This window comes from Eublepharis macularius, chromosome 4 (assembly GCF_028583425.1).
Source record: "Eublepharis macularius isolate TG4126 chromosome 4, MPM_Emac_v1.0, whole genome shotgun sequence".
Taxonomy (NCBI): Eukaryota; Metazoa; Chordata; class Lepidosauria; order Squamata; family Eublepharidae; genus Eublepharis; species Eublepharis macularius.
Window position 1 is genome coordinate 141,641,223 of NC_072793.1, and position 23,066 is coordinate 141,664,288.

Consider the following 23,066-nt stretch of genomic DNA (forward strand, 5'->3'; position numbering starts at 1 on the left):
AAAAGCCTTAAAGAAGGTGTGCTTTTTTTGTGACACCGTTTTCAAAAGTTGTTGAGAATACAAACCATTAGATATTCACCTGATCAAGCATTACTTGCTTGCAGCATTACTGCAAGAGACTGCAGCTATTCCTTCAGGCACAAGTTCATCAGATTTGAAGGAGGATTGTGAAGTAAAACTCTGTCTACAGAATCAAATCTCTGGCTGCTGTCAAGTCTCAGGGCCAAGCTACAAGTGACAAATGACACTTGAACAGCAAGTGGATTGATTGGAGGGCAAGTGAACAGGGAGAAATACACTTGCTGTTCAAGTGTCATTTGTCACTTGTAGCTTGGCCCTCAGTTAAACACAGAAGTAGAAAAAAGAAACTTACTCAAATTGTGGTTATCTTTCTTTTGTCTCTCTTTGGCCAATGCTCTTGCCTCAGACTCTGTGGGAAATACACATGCTGTGCATGTTAATGAAGTAATTAGAATTAAGGAAATGTAAGAAAGGTAATAAATATCAGCCAACTTAAAACACCTACAATCTCTGGGTCATGGTATTTCACAGCACACTTAATGAACAGCAGCTCCTAAATATCTGCTGTGAAGAACCTTTGGGGTGGGGGTGGGGGTGGGGAGGCAGATGTTTCAAGGTAGCATGTAAGTGCTATTCCAGGCTGCATGATTATCAAAGTTGAAGCCTAAACTTTTAAGAGTTAAAGATAGGTAATTTATGGTTCTAGTGTCATCCCCGTTATCTGGAATAGTTTTCTTTAAGGATCAATTCAAACATTCAGGAAAAAAAAGTGCTTAATACTGTACCATTCCTGAATGCATGTTTGAACAGAAGGCTAGTATGTCAGAAAGAATTCTAGCATGACTTCCCAAATGATACAAGGAACAACAGCCTATTAACTCAACTATATAAGGGCTTAAAACGAGCCATCTGACACCCAGAAGCTGGTTTCTATATAATCTGTGAAATCTACTTCTTAACAAGTTTTAAGGTGTTTGCAGATATCGCCTTCCCCAGAAATGGAAACCTGCAAATTCCAAAATAAAAATCGCAAGTATCTTTTTGAAACTGTAAGTTTATGAGGGGCAAACTGAGAAACCATTGATGGGACCTCCAGGCTAGCCATAATCATCACCATGTTTGACTGAAAACAGTGTGTTGCTATATTGATGACCCACAGAGAACAACTCTTAAGACAGCTATCCTAAGAACACTTTCCCACTTTCTTGGGAGCAAGCCCTGTTGAATAAATGATTACTTTTTTCTGAGTATACCTATTGAGGTTTGCTCATGAAAACTACATAGGGATTATAACTAATAAATAAGTACACCCAAGTGGGTAACCATTTTAAATTAAAATCTATACTCTCAGCATCAGTTAATCTAGTATATTTTTATCCGACCTTTCTTCCAAAGACTGTTCCAAGGTCAGCTAACAAGGTCTGAGCAGAGATTTGAACCAGGGCTTCCCAGCCCTAGTCTGAAACCATGCTGACCCTCTACTTAAATTCTATGACCAGATGCCATGAAAAAGCCACACTTTATGCATGAGATGAATGCATATTTCCACCATATTTAATTATGCTTACACCTAGGAAAGAGGATTGCAGTCAATTCTACTTTGGGGCATTGTGTCTGACCCATTCTCTTGGTTTATGCGATACATTCTTTGTTTTATTTGCACCTTGGACATGGAGGGAACAGGTCAATAGTTTTCATCTGCAAGCTTGTAGAGACTGGGCTGTTTGCCATGCTTACAAACTAATCCCAAGGTCAGCTCACCAGTTTCGCTAACTTCAGTTAAGGTAAATGCACTTGGTGAACTCATTGGTGGTAGAAATTGCAGCATCCCTAAAACAATTCAGTGCATCTGATGAAGTGAGCTCTGGCTCATGAAAGCTTATGCAGAATACATTTTGTTAGTCTTTAATGACTGCTAGATTCCTGGAATCTGGAATTATACAGAATTTATATACCTGTTAGTGTAATCCTATACAGAATTACTGCAGCTTCACTCTTTGCTAGGCCTGCCAACCTCCAGTAGGAGCCTGGGGCTCTCCAGACTGCGCGGGTCAGGAGGAAATTACAGCTTTGGAGGGTAGACTGTACAGCATCACATCACATCTCTGCTGAGCGATACAAATTCCACCCTACATCTAGGCACGTCCCCAAATCTCTAGAAATCTGCCAAGGTGGGTTTGTCATGTGCATACTACACACGCCATGTGCGCACACAGAGTAAACACCTCATGGCTGAAGCAGTGGCATGCATGCATTGTAGCAGCACATACTGTAACTGTGCAAGGCATAATTAAGCACAAATATCAGGCGAATATATGGTGGGGGGAAAATGCGTGTGGCTTTTTTTCAAGCACGACCTAGCTCCTAAAAATAGTATTCCTTAAAATACTGTTCTTGTTTACCTGTAAGTTCCCTTTTTATATTCGGAAGGTTAGCAGGACAAGAATTGCTAATGTTGAGTCCTGGAGGAGGCATACCTTGATTGCCATAGAGGTCTACCAGATTCCCAGAGACAGGTAGCTGCGAAAGGATGAAAAAGAAGATGGACCATTTCCTACATTCCAACCAGAATCACTTGATGCATCAAGCACCATTATGTTGATATCACTTCACACTTGCAAATGCAGTTCCATGAAAAAAAGCACACATTATTCATGGATATAAATTACAGGTAGATGTGTTGAAAGTAGTATAACTGAGAAAGAATTCAGGAGTGCAATACTTTTTAAAAAATAAAGACCAAGTAAATTGTCATAAAGTAGTAAGTAAATGTATTATTTCCCTAGATACTTTCATTAACATACTGCAAAAATCACACAAGGCAGAAAAGAGCATTTCAGGGCATGGTGGGAAAATCCCATTTGGAACAGAGGATGTCAGACGAAGACAAACAGGGTGCAGAGGTCAGGATCTCTCTCTTAAGTTGCCTTCTAATACTGGTGGTATTCAGAGTTTACTACCTGAGCACGAGGAGGTTTCTTTTAGTAACCTGACTATTAGCCAATGATGGACCTTTCCTCCATGAATCTTAGCCTCTTTTATACCCATCCAGTTTGAAGACGTTGATGTGTATTTGTTTATTTTTAAAAAGTGATCATTCCTCTTACATACTCTCAGATTCTTTCCATTCACTTTCCGTGGGTTGTAATCACTGTTTCAATATTCGTTTCCCTCCACTCCTCTTTCCCCTATTGAAGCTTGGGTACGTAGGTCTTATGCCAACCGCATTGGCCCCGAAACTGCCGCAGAGATCTTTGCCGACCTGTCACAGGGTGGGACCTCAAGGGTCGTGAGGGGGCCCGTCGCGTAGAGCCCCCCCTCGCCCGAGATCAACGCGCCCTGAGGTCTTGAGCGTTCTTTGCCTGCTCTCCGCCTGAGAGCAGTCGGCCGCGGGCTATTTTGCCCCCGCCGGCCGGTTAAAACGGCAGTCCGGTCAGCTCCGCAGTTGGAGCTGCGTCAGACCTCCATGAATCCCAAACCGGATCACTATCTTCTGATACGGGACAGATTGTTAAAAGTAAAGAAGATTAAAAGTAGATTTTAAAACTGCAACAGGCTAATTATAACGAGGAGAAGACTCGGCAAGAGTCGAAACAGAAAAAAGACTAAGTTTAAAGAAGTTATTAAAGAATTTGGACTATTGTTTTGAATACTTGCGGTTATGGAGCTGTGAGAAAATCCTGCCATCGCGAGAGCTACTGCGGGAAGTCGGGAGACAGGAAGTACGTAATAACAATAGAGTTGCTGGAGAGAAGCGGCCCCTGCCGGAGGGCAGGAAGAAGGGAATCGCCATCTTTGAAAGGGGAAAAGCCGCGGCTTCAGCGGAAGAGGAAGTAAGCCATTTTGGATTACAAAAACCATAGAAGAACCATAGAGAAAAGACGCCCGACATTTTGGATTTTCTAAAAGTTTTTTCTTTGCAAAAAGACTGGGACATTTAAATTAAAAATTAAAAAGACGCTTAATTTCACGCCACGGAGTTAAGGAAGAGGGCGGACTCGTGGGAGCGAGCCAAGGCAAGCCCCACGATGTCGAAAAAAGAGTGGCAATCGGCAATAGAGAACTTAGACAAAAAACTCTTAGAAGTGATTAAAGAACTTAAGGACATGAAACCAGAGCTGATCAAAGAGGTCAAACAGACAGTGAAAAGTGAGCTGTCAGAAGTAAAGAAAGGTATGGAAATAATGCAAAATGAATTGCAAGGAACACAGCAGAGAGTTAAAGTAGTAGAAGGCGCGGTGGAGAATTTAGCTGACACGCAACAAACAGAGATGAGGCTGATGAGGGGGAGAATGGCGGTTGCAGAAAGCAAACACATGGAGAAGCAGCTAAGATTTCGCGGTTTGCCGGAAGTGGAAGGAAAAACAGCGCAAGAACAGATGACGGAGGTGTTAGCTGAATACCTGGGGAAGGAGGAGGAGGAAGTTGTGGCTATCCTGGACGTGGTATATCGTGTAAATTCAAGAATTGCGACCCAGAGGAAACTACCAAGAGATGTGATTGTGCAATTTACGACCCGAAATATGAAAGAGAAGATTGTGACTAAACAGTTTCAAGATCCATTGGAGATTGACGGCAAGACGATTATCATTATGAAGGAAATACCCAGATCGGTGTTATTGGACCGGAAAAAATATAAGGCGCTAATTCAGATTTTGAAGGACATGAAAATCAGGTACAGATGGGAACTACCAGAAGGAGTGTCCTTTGAATTTGGAGGGGCCAAAAGACGCATCAGATTGGAACGAGAGATGGAGCGATTTATAAGAGACAATGAAAAGGACTTACCAGCAACAAGATTATGAGTATGGAGTGTAAAGTTATATCTTGGAATGTAAATGGACTTAACTCACCGAATAAGAGAAAAAGCATCTTTCACTGGCTATTAAAACAAAAATGTGATATTGTTTGTTTGCAAGAGACCCATATTCGAAAACAAGATGTAAAGTATTTAAAATCAAAAAAATTGGGCAATGATTTTGCAGCGGCCTCCAATAAGAAAAAAAGAGGAGTAGTGCTTTATATTAAAGAGGAGCTGCAGCCAAAGTTTGTAATGAAAGATATGGAAGCCAGATTTATAGCAGTGGAATGTGTATGGAATTTAAAGAGAGTGCTGGTAGTTGGAATTTATGCACCTAATGGAGCAAAAGAAAGCTTCTTTGAGGACTTAAGGAAGCAACTAGATGAACTTTCATATGATCAGATAATACTTGCTGGAGACTTCAATGGAGTGACAAATCTGGATTTAGACAAAAAATCATCAACTGCACAAAAGAAAAGAGGATTGCTACCAAAGTTGTTTTTTGAACTGATACAACAGGAAACCTTAGAAGATGTATGGAGAAGACTAAACCCGAAAAGCAGACAATTTACGTTCTACTCCGCAAGACACTTTACACTATCGAGAACTGATATGATCTGGGCCTCAAAAGACTTAGCGTTATGGACTAAGGAAGTGGAAATAATGCCGATGGTAGGCTCGGATCATAATCCAATTATGTGGAAATTGGGGAGAAGGAGCAAAAGGAAAGGATGGAGAATAAATGAGGACTTACTTCAAGAGGGAGAGAATATGGAGATGCTGAAAAGAGAGACAAAATTCTTCATACAATACAACATGAATAAAGAAGTACCAACCAACAAGGTTTGGGACACCTACAAGGCGGTAATTAGGGGCATACTAATGGATTTAAATGGAAGAGCCAGAAAAAAGAAAGAGGAGAAGAGACAGGAGATTATGGAAAAAATAAAAGCCAAAGAAATACAGTTAAAGAAGAGACCAGGGAAAAAGAAAATTTACCAGGACATTAAAATATTACAAGAACAGCTGACAGCAATGAATAATAAAGAATTGGAGTGGAATCTCAAAAGACTGAATCAAAAAGGGTTTGAAGGTGCAAACAAACCTGGGAAATATTTGGCATGGCAATTGAAAAAGAGAAAGGAAAAGAAAATAATAAACAAAATATGTGAAGATAACAAATCGTATTTGGAACAGACATCCATTAGTAGAGCCTTCTATAAATTTTATGCTAAATTGTATAATAAGAAAGAGGTGAATAAAGAATCAATAGCGACATATTTGGAGAAAATGAAGCTCCCAGTAATCTCGGAAGCGTGGAGAGATAGACTGAACAATGAAGTAACGGATGAGGAAATAAAAATGGCAATACAATCAACAAATTTGGGAAAGGCACCAGGGCCAGATGGACTTACAGCTAAATTTTATAAGACAATGGCCAACGAACTGGTACCATTCCTAAAAGAAGTGATCAATGGAGTATTAAAGGATCAACGGATTCCAGATACCTGGAAGGAAGCCAACATTTCACTGATCCCCAAAGAGGGCCAAGATCTAACTAATGTGAAAAACTACAGGCCTATATCCTTACTTAACAATGATTATAAAATCTTTGCGAAGATACTGGCAGAGAGAGTGAAGGGGTGGCTTTCGGAAATTATTGAGGAGGAACAAGCAGGTTTTTTACCTGGTAGACAAATCAGAGACAATTTAAGGACAGTGATCAATGCTATTGAGTATTATGATAAGCGTTGTGACAAAGAGGTTGGTTTCTTCTTTGTTGATGCAGAAAAAGCGTTTGACAATTTGAACTGGGACTTTATGTTTGCCACTATGGAAAAGCTACAAATGGGAGAAAAATTCATAAGAGCAGTTAAAGAAATCTACAGAGACCAGAATGCAGCAATTGTGGTGAACGATGAGACTACCAAGAAACTGACTATAAGTAAAGGAACAAGACAAGGTTGCCCGTTGTCTCCGCTGTTATTCATTTTGGTACTGGAGATACTGATGATACAAATACGACAAGATGAAGAAATCCGCGGAATAAAAATAAAGGACTTTTCTTATAAAGTTAGAGCATTTGCGGACGACATAATGTTAATTGTGGAAGATCCAATGGAGAATATGCCAAAAGTGATAGAGAAGATCAAAGAGTTCGGAGATTTGGCAGGGTTTTATATTAACAAAAAGAAGTCAAAGATATTATGTAAAAATATGACTAAGCAAAAACAACAACTGTTAATGGAAATAACGGACTGTGAAGTAACAACCAAGGTGAAATATTTGGGAATTGAACTGACTGCAAAGAATATAGATCTATTCAAAAACAACTATGAAAAATTATGGACTCAGATTGAGCAAGATCTGATCAAATGGAATAGATTGAATTTGTCATGGTTGGGAAGGATTGCAGCAGTTAAGATGAATGTGTTACCAAGAGTAATGTTTTTGTTACAGACAATACCAATTATCCGAGACTCTAAGCAGTTTGAAAAATGGCAGAGGAAAATATCAGACTTTGTTTGGGCAGGCAAGAAGCCTCGAGTGAAAATGAAAGTTTTACAAGATGCAAAGCAAAGAGGCGGAATGCAACTGCCCAATCTAAGACTTTACTATGACGCAATTTGCCTAGTGTGGCTGAAAGATTGGATGACGTTGAAGAATAAGAAATTATTGGCCCTAGAGGGATATAAAAAAATATTCGGATGGCATGCATACCTATGGTACGACAAAGTAAAAGTGAACTCTATGTTCCTACATCATTACATACGGAAAAGCCTATATGCAACCTGGAAGAAGTATAGAGACTTCCTACAAGAAGGAACCCCCATGTGGGTAGTTCCGTATGAAGTAATAGATCCGAGAGCTGTCTATACTGAGCAACAGTGTTTAACATATAAGGAGATAACCCAAATAGAATCTTCCAAACTTAAAATAAAGACACAGGACGAGTTATCACCCAACTATGATTGGTTCCAGTATAGGCAGATCAGAGATCTCTACAATTCGGATTGTGCAAAGGGAGGCATAAGAACAGAGAATTCGGAACTAGAGCAGACACTTTTAAAAGAGGATAAGAAGGAAATTTCCAAGGTATACCAAGTACTGTTGAAATGGTATACTGAAGATGAAATAGTTAAAGTACAAATGGTGAAGTGGGCCATAAACTTTAATAAAGAAATAACAATGGAGGCATGGGAACACTTGTGGAAAAACACAATGAAGATTACAACGTGTACTAATATTAAAGAGAACATTTACAAAATGATCTATCGTTGGTACATGACACCAAAGAAGATTGCGCTAGGGAATCTGAACACTTCTAATAAATGCTGGAAATGTAAAAAACATGAGGGCTCTTTGTACCATATGTGGTGGACGTGTGAGGTAGCCAGGCAGTACTGGGGAGAAATAATAAAAGTAATAAGTGAGATTCTACAATTTCAAATTAATAAGAACCCAGAACTCCTGCTACTGAACCTGGGAATGGAGAACATTCCAGCCCAATATAGAACACTGTTATTTTACATGACAGCAGCGGCCAGACTTCTGTATGCGCAAAAATGGAAAGTACAAGAAGTGCCAACTATTGAGGATTGGACTTACAAATTGCTGTATATGGCCGAAATGGACAAAATGACAAGAAAACTGAGAAATCTGGACCCAGGACAGTTCAACACAGACTGGGAGAAGCTGAGGCAATATGTGCTGAAGAAATGGGAGGTGGGAAGAGAACTGTGGCAGTTTGAGAACTACTGAAGTATGACAAAATGTAGAGGGGGGTGACTTTACCGGAGGGTAGAGAGAGAAATGAAAATGTCTAAGCAGCTATTTTGTTAGAGTGTTATATATAGAAAAATATATAGAAAATGGATAGAAAATAATTAACTATAAGGACCGACTAATTAACATTGTTTCTGGTATAAACGTGTAACATGTTAAACTGAATGAGCCTACCTGAAGAAATATATGGATCAAATTGATTGATAACTTTTGAGGATAGTTATACAAGGCAATATACGGAATATAAGTTAAATTGGTTGACTTATACAAATGCATGGGTTATATGGTTTATATGGTATATGGTTTATAGAAATATTTGAAACCAGGAAACTGAAATTATGTTAAAAAGGGACAAATTGTTTGTCTAATATGGAAGAAGGGACTCAAAGATAAGGTATAGAGTATTAAAAATTAGTTAAAGAATTATTGCTTAGATCAAAGGGAAAGTATATGTTTGTTAGATAGATGAATTTAAAATGAGTAAGAGAAAAGGGACAAAGGGTTGGAAAACTGTTGGAAGTCAAAAGAAAAGGGGGGAAAGGGAGGGGGTTAGAAATTGGGAAACAGGAATTGATTGTAATGTGAAATTATATTATTCTAATTCCAATAAAAAATTTTATTAGAAAAAAAAAACATACTCTCAGATTCTGAAAGCAAGAAATTAGTATTTGGCAATGTGTATTTGTCATTGTGTAGCTAAACTAGATCAAACATCTTTCACTTGTGAGTTGTGAGTGACCCTTTCCCGGAAGGGAAAGATCCACTGCAAAAATTTACAGCATCATATTTAATGCTTCTCATGGAAACAGCCTGAAGATACTTGAATATTAATTGAGCAATGCTACTAGTGTAATGAACAAGGCCTAAACCTTTGCAATCGGACAAGATAATTGTTGTTTGCTCTGAAGAACTCTTTATAGGTTCCAGGCTGGGTTTTTTAAAAAAATATATACCTTTGTTAAAAATCTCATCACTTCAAATTTTAAGAATGAGAATGAAAAAAGTATTTTATAGCAAGAGAGGCATTGCTCTTCCAAAATAAGTTAGTGCAGCATGAAATTAAATCAGGATATTTTTTAAAAAGGAGATCACAGTTGGCTGCTTGTCTCAAGTGGATAAACTTTCTGAGTCTTAACATTACTTTACAGTACGGTAAAGTACTGTAACAGAACCTTTCTAACAGAACCTTTCTAACAGAACCAGTTTGGTGCAGTGGTTAAGAGAAGTTGGACTCTAATCTGGAGAACTGGGTTTGATTCCACACTCCTCCGTTTGAAGCTAGTTGGGTGACTTTGGGTCAGTCACAGCTCTCTCAGAGCTCTCTCAGCTCCACTCACCTCACAGGGTTATTGTTGTGGGGATAATAATAACAAACCGCTTCTGAGTGGGTGTTAAGTTGTCTTGAAGGGAGGTATATAAATCGATTGTTATTTTTACTGATGCGACCAGTCTCCTCAGCACGATACCACAGCAAGCATAATGTTGTTAAGAGAAATTCTCTTAAATCCTCTTTATCTAATTTATCTCTGAAATCCCACAAACCATTTCTTTTCCTCTTTTAGGGAATTTGGAGTCTGTTTTGAAGCAAAAGAAATCTGAAGAGAGGAAGGACAAGGTTCTGCAACATTTCAGAAATGTAGTCTGTAGATGCTTAGAGGCAAGCAATGTCTTCCCAAACCTTCCTATACTCCTGTTAGAGCACCAGCTTGTGGGATGTAACATCAAAAAACCTGCAAGAGGTGAAGTTACAAAAGGGCTCATAGAGGACCACTATGTGGTGTACCAGAAAACTACAAAGAGAAATTAAATATAAATTCATCTTTTAAAAGAGAAAAAAGACAATAAGAGGAATCAATTGCCATGTCTAAAAAGGTGAATTTTGAAAAAAAGAAATTCTACTCCCCACAAAATTCTAAGCAAGGAAGCTAGACTTACATTTTGTCAGAATAGGGAAAGTGGAGGAAACTTGTAGCCAGGGGTACAGGGCTGCAGGCTTGCCCATGGGCCTGTCTCAGCACTGGCCAGCTCCACCCACTGCCTCACTACAGCAACCCATGACTGGGCACCTGGCTAGAACATGGGAACCAGCCAGAAGCCCCTTGATGCGTGGTGGTGTTGTAATAGGCGGGATATCCTGCTCCCAAGGCTTTCCACACACTGCCGGGTGGTAGGAATGGCAGCAACAGGGGGGAAAGGAAGTCCACCTACCCCTCTCTCACCCTGCCCTGCACTGCAAACTGGCCCCTGGGTAAGTCTGGGAGCCCTACTTGTCAGAGGTGGAAAAGTGGAGAAAACTCAGTGTTACCCAGCCATTATGAGACGTACTCAACCTGTTCAGCAGCCCAATTGTATTTCCTCCCATATCTCTCAAAACCAGGCTACCAAAATAACAGGTCAAGAAAAGCACACAGATTGTCAGAACAGCCAAGGGTGTAGACTGTCAGAAGGATGTGAGCTCAGAGGGAGGGAGAGAAATGGACCTCATGAGTACACAGAGACTAATGGCAAGAAATCATATTTCATTGGACCAGAAACATGCAACAATCATATACAATCATTTGCTTCTCTTAAGCTGGGTGAAATTAATATTGATGCTAAAGTAAGAATATATGTCAGAGACTCAAACAGTAAAAGAAATTCTACTGCCAAGCATAGGGTATTCTGAAAAACAGATTCTAATTTTTAAAAAACCTTCCCACCCCTAAAATCTCAACAGAAATCTAAGTACCGTGTTTGCCATTTGTAGAGCAGGATCCATTAAACCAAAGATTTCTTCATTATAACTGGATTCCAAACTGATTATGTCATCAATTACATCATCCATCTGTAAATGAAAGTAAAGCATGAAAGAAATAAGTCAGGTCAAACCATTCTAGTAGCCTTTTTCAATTATTACATTTGGGGGTATCCAACTGTGTACCAGGAGTATTCTTGATATAGTCTAAGTATGGCACCACATGTATTCAGAGCTGACTATTAGTACAGTGCCCTATTAAATCTGAATAGTATTTTCAGAGCTGAAAATACACAGAGTGCCCTATTCAGACAAAATGTTGACTGTACGTATCAGGAGGAGCACAGGTAGCAGGCAATCTTGGTACATACGGTTGGTTACCCTCAAACATAATGCATGCAAATGAACACATATATAGAAAGGACAATATGCCCAGACCTTCAGCCATTCCTACAGCAACCTAGTGAAATTAAGCATTACATAATTTAAGGGGGGCAGATTCAGTAAGAGCAGCGGCACTGTCAAATATGGCGGTTTCAAGAACACACGTACTGTTTTGTACTGTGATTTGGTGGATTGCCCCTGTACTAGGAATTACATCCCATGTCTTCATCTCTGCTATACCAATCCCCATTCCTACGCCTTCAGGTCTGTTTGTGCCCACTCCTCTCATACCCAGTTCTTCACAGCAGTAATAGAAGTGTGGGAAGAATCTCTCACCTCATGGGAAAGATGTAGAATGAAAGCAAGCAGATGAGCAGGGCACTAGAATCCGGCACTACAATTACCAGTGATTGGTGTGATAAAACAATGCATATCACCACAATTGCCCCAGCATGTTTCCGCTATAGATTTATACCAGTTTCAAGCTAATTTAGTTGCCAATCAAGGAACTCTGATGAGCAGATCTGCGAATAGGTTGGGCATTGCTAACCTAGAATTATCAAGGCTCTCTCAAAACTACAATTTCCATAATTTGGGGGAAATCGGAATCGTGAAAATTGGAATGTAGATAAGTCCTCACTGAAGCCTCAGAGGCTACTAGTTTGTATTGAATATGCCACGAACAAGACAGGGGGAAGAAGTGCTTTCCCACAGATGGAATTTTATCAGAGGAAAACAGAGCTTTACATTTTTGAGACCTAGCACTTCAGGTTGGTGAATGGCACTGACTTTGCTGACATATGAAAAACTGTTATTCTCAGCCTATTACACTGAAGAACAAAAACCTATTCAGGTAAGTTTCAGTCAAGTTAGTCATAACTCAGAGCCAAACTACAAGTGACGTCTTACACAGGTTGGACACTAGTCGGCTTCCCTCAAGTTTTGATGGGAAATGTAGGCATCCTGGTCTTGCAGCTGTAATGGAGAGCCAAGCTGTAAAACCAGGGCGCCTACATTTCCCATCAAAACTTGAGGGAAGCCAACTAGTGTCCAACCTGTGTAAGACGTCACTTGTAGTTTGGCTCTCAGTTACCTGAATCCAGAAGCTTCACCTTCATATGAGAATTCCATTGTACATGTGGAGTGCCATGTGTTTAGTGCATATTCCAAACATACCATGGAAGTCTCCACTAACAAATAACCAATCATATGTGGAACTGTTAGCAAGGTACTCTTCAGGATTTGTGTATTTAAGCCCTAGTCTTTAAACATCTGACACCTCCAGCCTTCCTCAGACATCTCCATAGTTTTTTTTTACCCCACTGCTTGTCTTTTCATCCATTGCTTGTCTTTTCACACCTATTTCCCCTGCACATCTGTAGAAAAGATGCTAGATTTTAAGTCTACACTTAGTTAACATGTAGTTTTCAGGTATACGTTTAAACACATTATGCATGAAACAGCCTGGAGAATATTCCAGAAATAAAGCATGATATCTGTGTTCACCGTAGTATATCTTGCTAAAATTAATATCAAGAACGTTTACTTCTGTGCGAGCCAGTACCTGCATGCATGAGGCTCGAGAATGTGTATTCATATTCAGTGCCTGGCATTCAGTCTCCACCCTGCTGGTTTGCTCTTCAAATTTATAAAAGCCCTGTAAATATATAAAAAATATGAAATTGGATCAGCAAAAAAGTAGTTAAGAGTCCTTGTTCGCAGTTAGACTTCTTCTCACACTGAGAGGGCAGTGTATAGATGAAATATCACAAACCCTCCTTGCATGAATTCTACAAGCACACGGCACTGCTTTACCCAAGACAGAATGGATGCCAACTGGACAAGAACCTGGAAAATTAACAGGTGGTGGGTCATAGTGGCCTGCTGACCCATGGCCCCCTCCTCACCCCGGAGATGCATAACTTAAAACAGTGAGGCTCCCAGGAAGCTCCTGATTCATCCTGTCAATACCTCACTTTGCTTCCCCCACTTATCCACTCTAATCAAGCAACAACTAATTTATTCAGCAAACCTGGTTGCTTTTCCCATCTGGTGCTAAAAGGGTAATCAAGCTCCTTTCACACCTATAGTCCACCTTAGGAAGCCTCTCCCAACTCTATTGTTTACCTCCGGAGACAGCCATCAAGTCATTGCTTTGGGGGCAAAAATGTCAGCTTGCCCAAGGGAACATTTTGCCCTATAACTGGGGTTCCTGGCCATGTGCTTTGTGTGTTTTGGGACCCATCTACACACACCCAAATTCGTTTGGGCCTTCTTTTCCCTCTTCTCTCCATGAAACGCTGATCATTTTGCTGCCTCTGCAGACCTCTGCTCTTCGAAACTAGTAACTATCATCCTCTCTGAAACGGCTTTCTCCCTTTTTTCTCCCTGATTTTCTTAGTTAACCTTGTATGTGTGCTGTATTTGAGTTATTCCCCTTTTCATTTCTCTTTAATAAAATAAACAAACACCTTTCCAGTTGAACATCTGCCTAATTTAGCTGAGAGTTGTCTAAGGGAATAATCCCCGCAAACACTGGTGGAGATTCCTCAAGCAGTTAAGGAGACCTCCTATTTGGGTAACAGCCTTAGACTGAACCTTTGTCATACATGTATTGATTAATGACAAAGCTAGCAACACTTTTAACTTTCTAGCTAAGGAATTTGTGTCAGACTAAAAACATTTACCAACTTTTGAGGGAGATGAAGGGATTATTTTTCCTTCATTTTTGAAACAGGCTATGCAGATATATTCTAGTTGGACAGGAATACACAAATGCTCCATTGAGTATGAAAAGCACACTTTTTGGTGCTATTCTCCTTTAAAATTTATGTAAGCAGAGACTCAGTTTAGACCTGATCACTGACTGTACTTGTTTCAAAATGGTCTGCATTACAACATACACACACACACACGCAACCCCCCCCCCCAAATCTTCAGAGCCAGTGAGGTATTTTTTAAAAAAACCTGACATATATGTTCTTAAGTACAACATACTTGACTGAAAAGCAGTTCAAAGAATGCCAGTTTCAAGATTGACATTACTGCTTCTTCAAGCAGTGGGTTCATGAATGACCATCTTCTACACAGCAACAGCTTTGCAAACCAAGTGCAACACAGCGCTAAATAGTTATAAATTGACTGATTTGCACAGTCACCAAAGGTTACTAGTAAAGCCATTAATGTTGATTTCATGTTCTGTATTCACTTTAAATTTACTTTTCCCCAGTTTCTCCTTATGGTGGTCACTGATTTCTTATTTAACATAACAAGTGTATATATGGCTTTAATAACAACCAAAAAAATCTCTTTACCTAACAGTTGCTCAGTCTCACAATGCCCACCACCCTATATATATATCTATAGATATGGATATATGGGCCATGTCTGAAATGAAGTAACTCTTCCATCGCCATCTGAGGAGAAGTTTTTATTGTATGTAGTGTTTTAAATTTTATTGTAATGTTTTATCTGCCTTTATGTGTTTTTATGTAAATTAAAATGTTGTGCTCTGCCCTGAGCCCGCTCGGTGGGGAGGGCGGACTAAATAAATAAATAAATAAATAAATGAGAGTTTTACTTATATACCCAGGGGAGCTGAATTAGCTCTCAGTTTCCAGGAAAGAGATATTGAGGTTCTGTGGGAAAAGGCCAAGAAAGAGCCAAATCCCATGCGGAGGATTTTCGGAAATGAACTGAGAATAAAATATCAGCTATGCAACAACATCTGGAATACTGTGAATAGTTCTGATCTCCCTATCTCAGAAAGGATAGCCTAGAACCAGAAAAAGTGCTGAAAGAGGCCAAGAGACTGAAGTATTTTTTCTATGAAGAAATGGCAAAGTATTTGGAGCTTCTTCAAAAGGGACAACTAAGGATGGGTTTATAAGATTACGCATAGTCCAGAGAGAGATGGTATTCTTTTTTCCATTTCTCATAATTTTAAAACTCAGGATTATCCATTGAAGCTGACTGGCAGTACATCAAAGACAACAAAAGTACTTCTTCACGCCATGCATAATTATCTGACGGATTTGCGGCCACAAAAAATGGTGATAGCCTCTGGCTTACATGGCTTTGAAAGACGATTAGACAAATTCCTGTAGGATAAGTCTATTAGAAGCTCTATCAGCCAGGAGAGCGAAATGAAACCTCTATGTTCAGAGGCAGTATACCTCTGAATGGTATTTGCTAAAGGCCAACAAGAGAAGACCTGTTGCTTTCATGCCTTTCTTGTGGTCTTCCCCAAGGCATCTGTCTGGACACTGTGAGAAAGTGGATGCTGGCATTGCTCAAGTAGATCATGCAACTGGGGTCTGACTACTCTTGGGAGTCCATGTTCTTTACGCTTTTCAAAATGGCAATGGCAAAATGTCATGGTGTGGTGAGATAACCAATGCCTCACAACTCCACACTAAATCAGGGTAATAATATTACCCTGGAAAAGTTAGAGCAAAAAACAAAACAAAAGGGGTTTTGTACTCTAAAAGGTCAGCTGTATACTCCTCCAGAGTATATAAGAACAGAGCACTAAAAAAAAGAGAGAGAACTAAATAATTTCACTAAAAGAGTATACAGATTTTTTGAAAAACAATGCATATTTCTAATATTAAAATGGATGGCTGCAGTCATCCCCCCCTGCCCCCCGCATGAGCTATATAAGCTGTTAAGTTTGTAAGCGCAAAAGTCTATGCCATAAGTGAATGGATAACTGGACAATGGACAATAAAATGATACTACATAAAACACAGAAGGTGACACAGAATGTCACCTTTGGTCTTACCTCCTTTTCACAGTTGGAGTTCAGAGTAAGCATGGCCATTGGGCTATTCGGTGCACTGCTTCCTGTGCCTGGTGGCATAACATGATCACCTGGCTGATTTGGGCATGGTAAACTCAGAGCTTGGTTTGTGTGCTTGTTGGCTAATGTGGTGGAAAGGTACTGCTTGACTTGCTGGCGTTGCGCTTGTTGGATGTGGTACTTGGTAGGATTTTCCAGGTGAGTCTGAACCTGCAAATGCATAATGAAAAAGTAGTAGCAAGCTATTAGTTTTCCTGCATCCAACACTTCTATGTACTCAGATTTCTCTATAGTTTTAACAATTTATGTCAGAATTGAATTTTTTTTAGTTGATAAATCTCTGTCAATCACACAACATACACATGAATGCGTCAAATTGACTATTTGGAAGTTCTGACAAAAGGTAACACATAAATCAGTCCTGATTTTAAAAAGCAGCACCATTTATCATAAAAGTCAGAGTGAATGCTACAAATGATAAAAAGAGAGCTTAAGTTATTAAAAATCATAGCCAAAACTAAGTGAAGAAACATTTCCCCATAAAATCTTTGAACATTGGATGATATCTGCATAATTGATATGAAAGTCTGCTTAAAGAATGACACGGCAAAAGGTGGACAAAAAATGCAAGAAATACTTAAAATTATCAACTGATCACATTACAATCTAAAACCCAAAATGCAATGTAAGAAAGCTTAAAATTTAAATGATCACATCCAGCAAGAATATATTTATGCTCAGCAGCTCAATTTGATTCAACCAATTAGCTTGGCTTTTATAACAAAGCGAAGCTGTACCTTACAAACAGAATTCTTGTTCCTTTAATAACTAAGCTGCATTTAAGTAGCTCCTCTTTTTAATGGTACAAAGGAAGAGAGACTATGTAATATCATGGGACTGTAATACTACACACAGTTACACAGGCATAGCCCTGCTAAAGTCAATGGGTTTAGGGATTTGTAATGAAACACAGTATCATAGCCATACAATAAAAAAAAATTTTTTTAAAGACATACTGCAATACGTGGCAAGTGAGGGCAAGAAAACTCACCTGGTAATGATTATATTCAAGCATTTCCAGCATGGCATTTATATATTCCAAGCAATGCCTGAGAATCAGTTTGGCAGCTGTTATTTTCTGCTATTCCAGTTCAAAGGCTCATGCATAGAAGCACTATAAACAAGTTATCCTCAAAATGGCACAAGAAACTTGGATATAATGGCTCTGGTTTCTAATAAGCTAAACTAATTAGTTATGCATGTAGAAACAAACAGAAGGCACTTTTTTGGGAAGCTATGCAAGTTTAGCCTGAAAATTTGGGTATTAATTTTTTTCATGGTTTTGACGTCATGCTTTTTCATAAACATAAAAGGGCTTTTGAAAGTGATGGGTTATCAAAGTCAGATTGATGGTTTGCTTAAGGCCAATTCACTATTCAGCTTTCGTTCCAGTCATACTAGAAGACAATGGGATTTTTCTTCAGCAGTACGATTACTTGTTTTATGTCCACTGCTCAGATAACGTTGCAGAAACAAAAATGCGACACAAGTTTGTTCACCATGCACACTCCTACTGGTGAATGCTGCAACCTCTTGATAAAATGGCCCTGGTCTTCGCCGGACTTCAAGATTCTCACAATGGCTTGTTATGTTCAAAGCATGGCTTTGCATTGTTTTCTGAACAGAAGAGTAATTGTTTGCTATGTAAACAGTTTCACCTTACTACAACCAAGGATGACTGGACCATTGCCATAACTATAGTTTGTCATTGACCTCATATGGATTTTGGGCTACCCAAATAAAAGAGGCCCTGCATGTATGTTGCAGTGTAGCCTTATTCTTAAAAGGCTTGGAAACCAGTCCATCAACTATCTTTCCTTTGGACAAACCTCAACCAGGTCTTCAGTAAGAGCTAAGCCAATTTATAGATCCTCATTGTCATATTTTATCACTGCTGTTGTGTAGCTGTGTAGTTCCAGGCAACATTAACTAAAAACTCTTGATCACTTGGGTCTAACAGAAAACAGTCATTGGATTTCAATACTAAATCTACATTCTGTATATATAGCAACATTGATATCCTTGGGTCAAATAAGCAACCCCTAAGATAATCAAGTACATAGAGAATATTTGTAATGTTGGATAACTTAACCCTTTGTCAAAGTATTTTTGTCATAAGATAAAGGAAACATCATGCACAATGACTGGGAAAGCTAGTGTGTTTGTACTTTTGGTGGGGAAAACATTAGCACTAAGACAGTCATCTTTCATTTTCTGGTCTGGCCAACCTTCATGAGATCTTTGTGCTGCACCAACACATATTACAAGAAGTTCTTTAGTACAATTAGTTGCATAGTATTCAGCTATTTATCTGAAATATTTATATTCCACTCTTCCAATAGAGATAGGTTGGTTGACAACAAAGTATAAAATCAAGACAAAGGCATTACAAAAAATATTAAACTAAAAACAAACTCAGCATTTTAAGTATAATATACAAATTGCGCAAAATTCATCAGTATATATAAGCCGCTATTAGTATTCCATTTGCTGAACCATTTTGTTTCCATTTTGTTTAATGGGTTTTCTTTTTAAATAAGCCATTAATCTCATCATACAGAGCATATCGTAAAATGAAAATTCCTGTATTTTTTTAAAAAAAGGTTAGGATCAAATCCAGATGTAATTTTTTTTATTTCTAATCACAGAAGACAATAGAGAAATAGTGGCTGTTAATTTATAGTATCACCAACTCTGCATCAATGAGATAATTGTCCCTGCTATATTTGTCTCTAATTTTTCTTTAATAATATCCATACATGGAATGTTGACATAACTTTCCTCTATATAATTAGTGAACAATCCTCTCTTAAGGATATGAATTTAACTAAGACAATCTAAGTGCATGATAATAAACCCATATATTGGGAAGGCCTAAACTGCCATCATTCACTGGTTTTGTACAGTAGTTAATCTTATTCTTGGATTCGTTTTATTCCAAATAAAGCTATTTAATAAAGTTTGTAATTCTTGCAATATCTTAACTTGGATTCATATTGGAACACTAGTGAACAAGTAAATAGTCTTTGGGAGTATAGATAGTTTTATAACATTAATTCTGATGAGAAATGAGATATCTAATTTTTACCAAACTGCTATGTTTGCTTTCATCTCAGAAATCAACAAGATAGAATTATATTTAAGATCACTGTAGATATATAGATTCCTACATATTTGATGGGAGAGGAGGAATCTTAATTTGGCTACACAGGGAGCACAAATTTATATCTTCTTTCCCAATTTTAAAGAGTAATCTGTAGCCATAAACTAATCCCTATTCTTCTTTTGTTTATTTTAATCTCATATCAGAATCTAAAGGGATTTTTTTTTAAAAAACCCTAATCTTTGCACAGATTCACTTTATAATGATAATGCTTTTATTTTTTGCCACCACTTGAATCTGTTCTAATTGTTTAACATTCAAGCAAATAATTCATTTGCTAATGCAAATAGCAGGGCTGGCATAGGACAACCCTTGTGAAGAAAAGGGCCAATATAAAATAGCTCCATCAAGCAGGTAAAATAATCAGCAAAGCTGTAGTTTTGCACATTCCAACAAATATTTGTTCTCCATCTTTTAAAAGGCTTTTTCAGCATTCAGAAAGACAAAGGGAACCTGTATGTCTTCTGTTTTAATATACTCCACTAAATTCAATGCTTTCCTAATATTATCTGTTAATTGACAATTTTGAAAAAAACTCCTGTTTGATCTTGCAAGTTAAATCAAGATGACAAAATAGTTGTTAAAATTTTGTAGCAATACTTTAACAGATGAATACATCTATAGCTAGTTAAATTGTGGATCCTTTCCAGGTTTAGGGATGACAATACATCTACTTTCTGTCCAGTATCGTGAGCATTGTTTTGCCCTATAAACATAATTTATTACTCTTAGCAAATTCAGTTCTAACAGTTAACATTTCATTTCATCAGTCCAAACATATCCCCAAAGGACGAGGACCTGCACGAGGTTGAGATGCTTGGGGAAAAGGAAGGTGTATAAATATTCTAATTAAACAAAACTTTCCAGAGTCTCCATATTTTATAAGCTTTCAGGGTAACTAGATGGGAAAGGATTTTGAGGAGGTCATTGAAAAGTAATGGAACAGTCACTAAAACAGCCCAGTTTTTGCTCAAGGCCAGTAAGTATGGTTGCCACCTACAGGTTGGGAAATTCCCGGAGATTTGGGGAGAGCAACTTTTGGGGAGGTGGGAGACTTCAGCAGGGTATAATGCTATAAAGTCCACCCTCCAAAATGACCATCTTCAGGGGAACTGATCTCTGTAGTCTGGGTCAGTTGTAATTCTGAAAGATCTCCAGGCCTTATCTGGAGGTTGGAAACACTACTGGCAGGACTGCCTATGAGGAGGGGATGCTTAGATTCTATTTTGATTTATTTATTTAACATAATTGATATCCCTCCCTTATGTCCTCACAATATGGCTACAAAATTAAAACACACACTAGAATCACATTATAATCATATTATAAAACCATTAAAATAAAAAAAACACTTCATTAAAATAGTTAAAACCAGAGTTTTAAAAACATTCAGAGACCTAAAAACAACAATTTAAACATTTTAAACAATTAAAACCTTGGGTATGGGGGGGTTTCCTTAGGGTTTACCAAAAGAAACAATAAATGTTTAGTAAAGGACCTTGAATTGAAATAAATTGCGAGCCAGCGTAGACGGGCCAAGACTGTAGTGATGAAGTCCCCATGACCCACTCCAGTCAACACCTTGGCTGCAACATTCTGCACCAACTGAAGTTCATAAACACTTTTCAACAACAACCCCGTATACACTGCATTGCAGTGATGTAATCTAGATGGAACAGGGCATGCAAAACGGTGGCCAGATATTTTCTACCCAGGAAAGGCCATAGCGGGCTAACCAGTCAAAGCTGGTAAGACATTCCTGGCTATAGCTGCCACCTGCTTATCTAACAGTATTATCTGCTTATCTATCCATCCATCCATCCATCCATCCATCCATCCATCCATCCATCCATCCATCCATCCATCCAATTTGTAGCCCGTTCTCCCCGCAAGCAGACTCAGAGTATGTCACATTAATTTAAAATACAGAAATAAACAATTAAAATTGGTAGCATAAAAAGAGCAGTTGCAGTAGTAGGCCTGGGTCCAAGAGTATCCCCAAACTACAGACCTGTTCCTTCAAGGAGAGTGCAACCCAATCCAGAACAGGTGGCACCTTAAATCCCAAGCCAGACCTTCAATGGTACTTCCATCTTGTCAAGGTTAAACTTCAGTTTATTAGCCTGCATTTACTCCAAAACTGCCTCTAGGCACCAACTTAGTGCATCTACAGCCTCTTTGGGATCAGCTGGAAACATTAGATAGAACCATCATCTGTATATTGCTGAAAAACCCACCCAAATCTCCTGATGACCTCACCCATCACTGACTCACACTGTGTAATCCACCTGGAGTCTCAGAAAGACAGATTATAAATAATCTAAATACCCTGACCTGGATAATCCAGGCAAGCCTGATCTCATCAGAAGCTAAACAGGGTCACCCTTGGTTAGGAGACCTCCAACGAAGACCAGGGTTGCAGAGGCAGGCAATGGCAAACCACCTCTGTTAGTTTCTTGCCATGAAAACCCCACCAGGGGTCGCCATAAATCAACTCTGACTAGAGAGCACTCTCCACCACACAAATAATGTAAATAAATATAAATAGCATAGGGTATAAGATGGAAATTTGCTGGAGCCTACAGATCAACGGCCAAGAGGCTGAGCAGCAGTCCCCTAGCATCAACTTTTGAAAACTACCCTCCTGGTAGGACCAGAACCACCATATAATGGTGCCTCCTAATTCCAACTTGGAAAGGCATTCAGAAGGATGCGGAACAGTCGCAGGTTTTCCTGAAGGATTCTTCTATCCTGGACCCATTCCAGTCCAGTTTCCATGAAGGCCACAGGATGGCAACGGTATTGGTCACCTCACAGATGATATTCCTAGACACCTGGATCAAGGCAGGTCGGCACTACTGGTATTGTTAGATCTCTCAGCACCATTTGACACGGTTGACTATGAATTGTTGACCCACTGCCTTGCCAATGTGGGGGTTCGAGGGACAGCCTTAAAGTGGCGTCTCCTTTTTCCACGGTCGGGGACAGAGGGTGGCGCTTGGGGAGAAGTTATAGACACACCATTTATTGGTATGCGGCATCTCACAAGGGGCAATACTCTCCCCTCCGCTGTTCAATCTTTGTCAACAGTATGTAGATAACTCCCAGTTGTATCTGTTGATGGACAGCTGACCTGACTCTGCCCCATATGTCCTAATTAGAGCTTTGGAGGCCTCCTTTGGATGGGTGAAGCAGAGTCAACTGAAGTTGAATCCCACAGAGACAGAGGTCCTGTACTTAAGTCGTGGGTTATTGAGGTCGGGAATCCAGCTTCCGGCCTTTGACGGGGCACCACTTGTGCCCATAACATCAGTCA

At 39.1% G+C, this 23,066-nt stretch overlaps 1 protein-coding gene across 5 annotated transcripts in view; it reads right to left on the reverse strand.

The window, feature by feature from the left end:
* MITF (melanocyte inducing transcription factor) overlaps positions 1-23,066 on the reverse strand; it is a 178,418-nt gene that overhangs the window by 11,228 nt on the left and 144,124 nt on the right. For 2 of the 5 annotated variants that reach the window (XM_054976917.1, XM_054976919.1), the window contains exons 3-7: positions 16,510-16,737; positions 13,291-13,383; positions 11,337-11,432; positions 2,424-2,541; positions 374-448 (exon numbers count right to left, since the gene is read on the reverse strand). In XM_054976917.1, coding sequence (XP_054832892.1) covers positions 374-448; positions 2,424-2,541; positions 11,337-11,432; positions 13,291-13,383; positions 16,510-16,737 — 610 coding nt within the window. The remainder of the gene's footprint in view (positions 1-373; positions 449-2,423; positions 2,542-11,336; positions 11,433-13,290; positions 13,384-16,509; positions 16,738-23,066) is intronic. The other 3 variants (XM_054976922.1, XM_054976920.1, XM_054976918.1) reach the window with 3 other exon arrangements.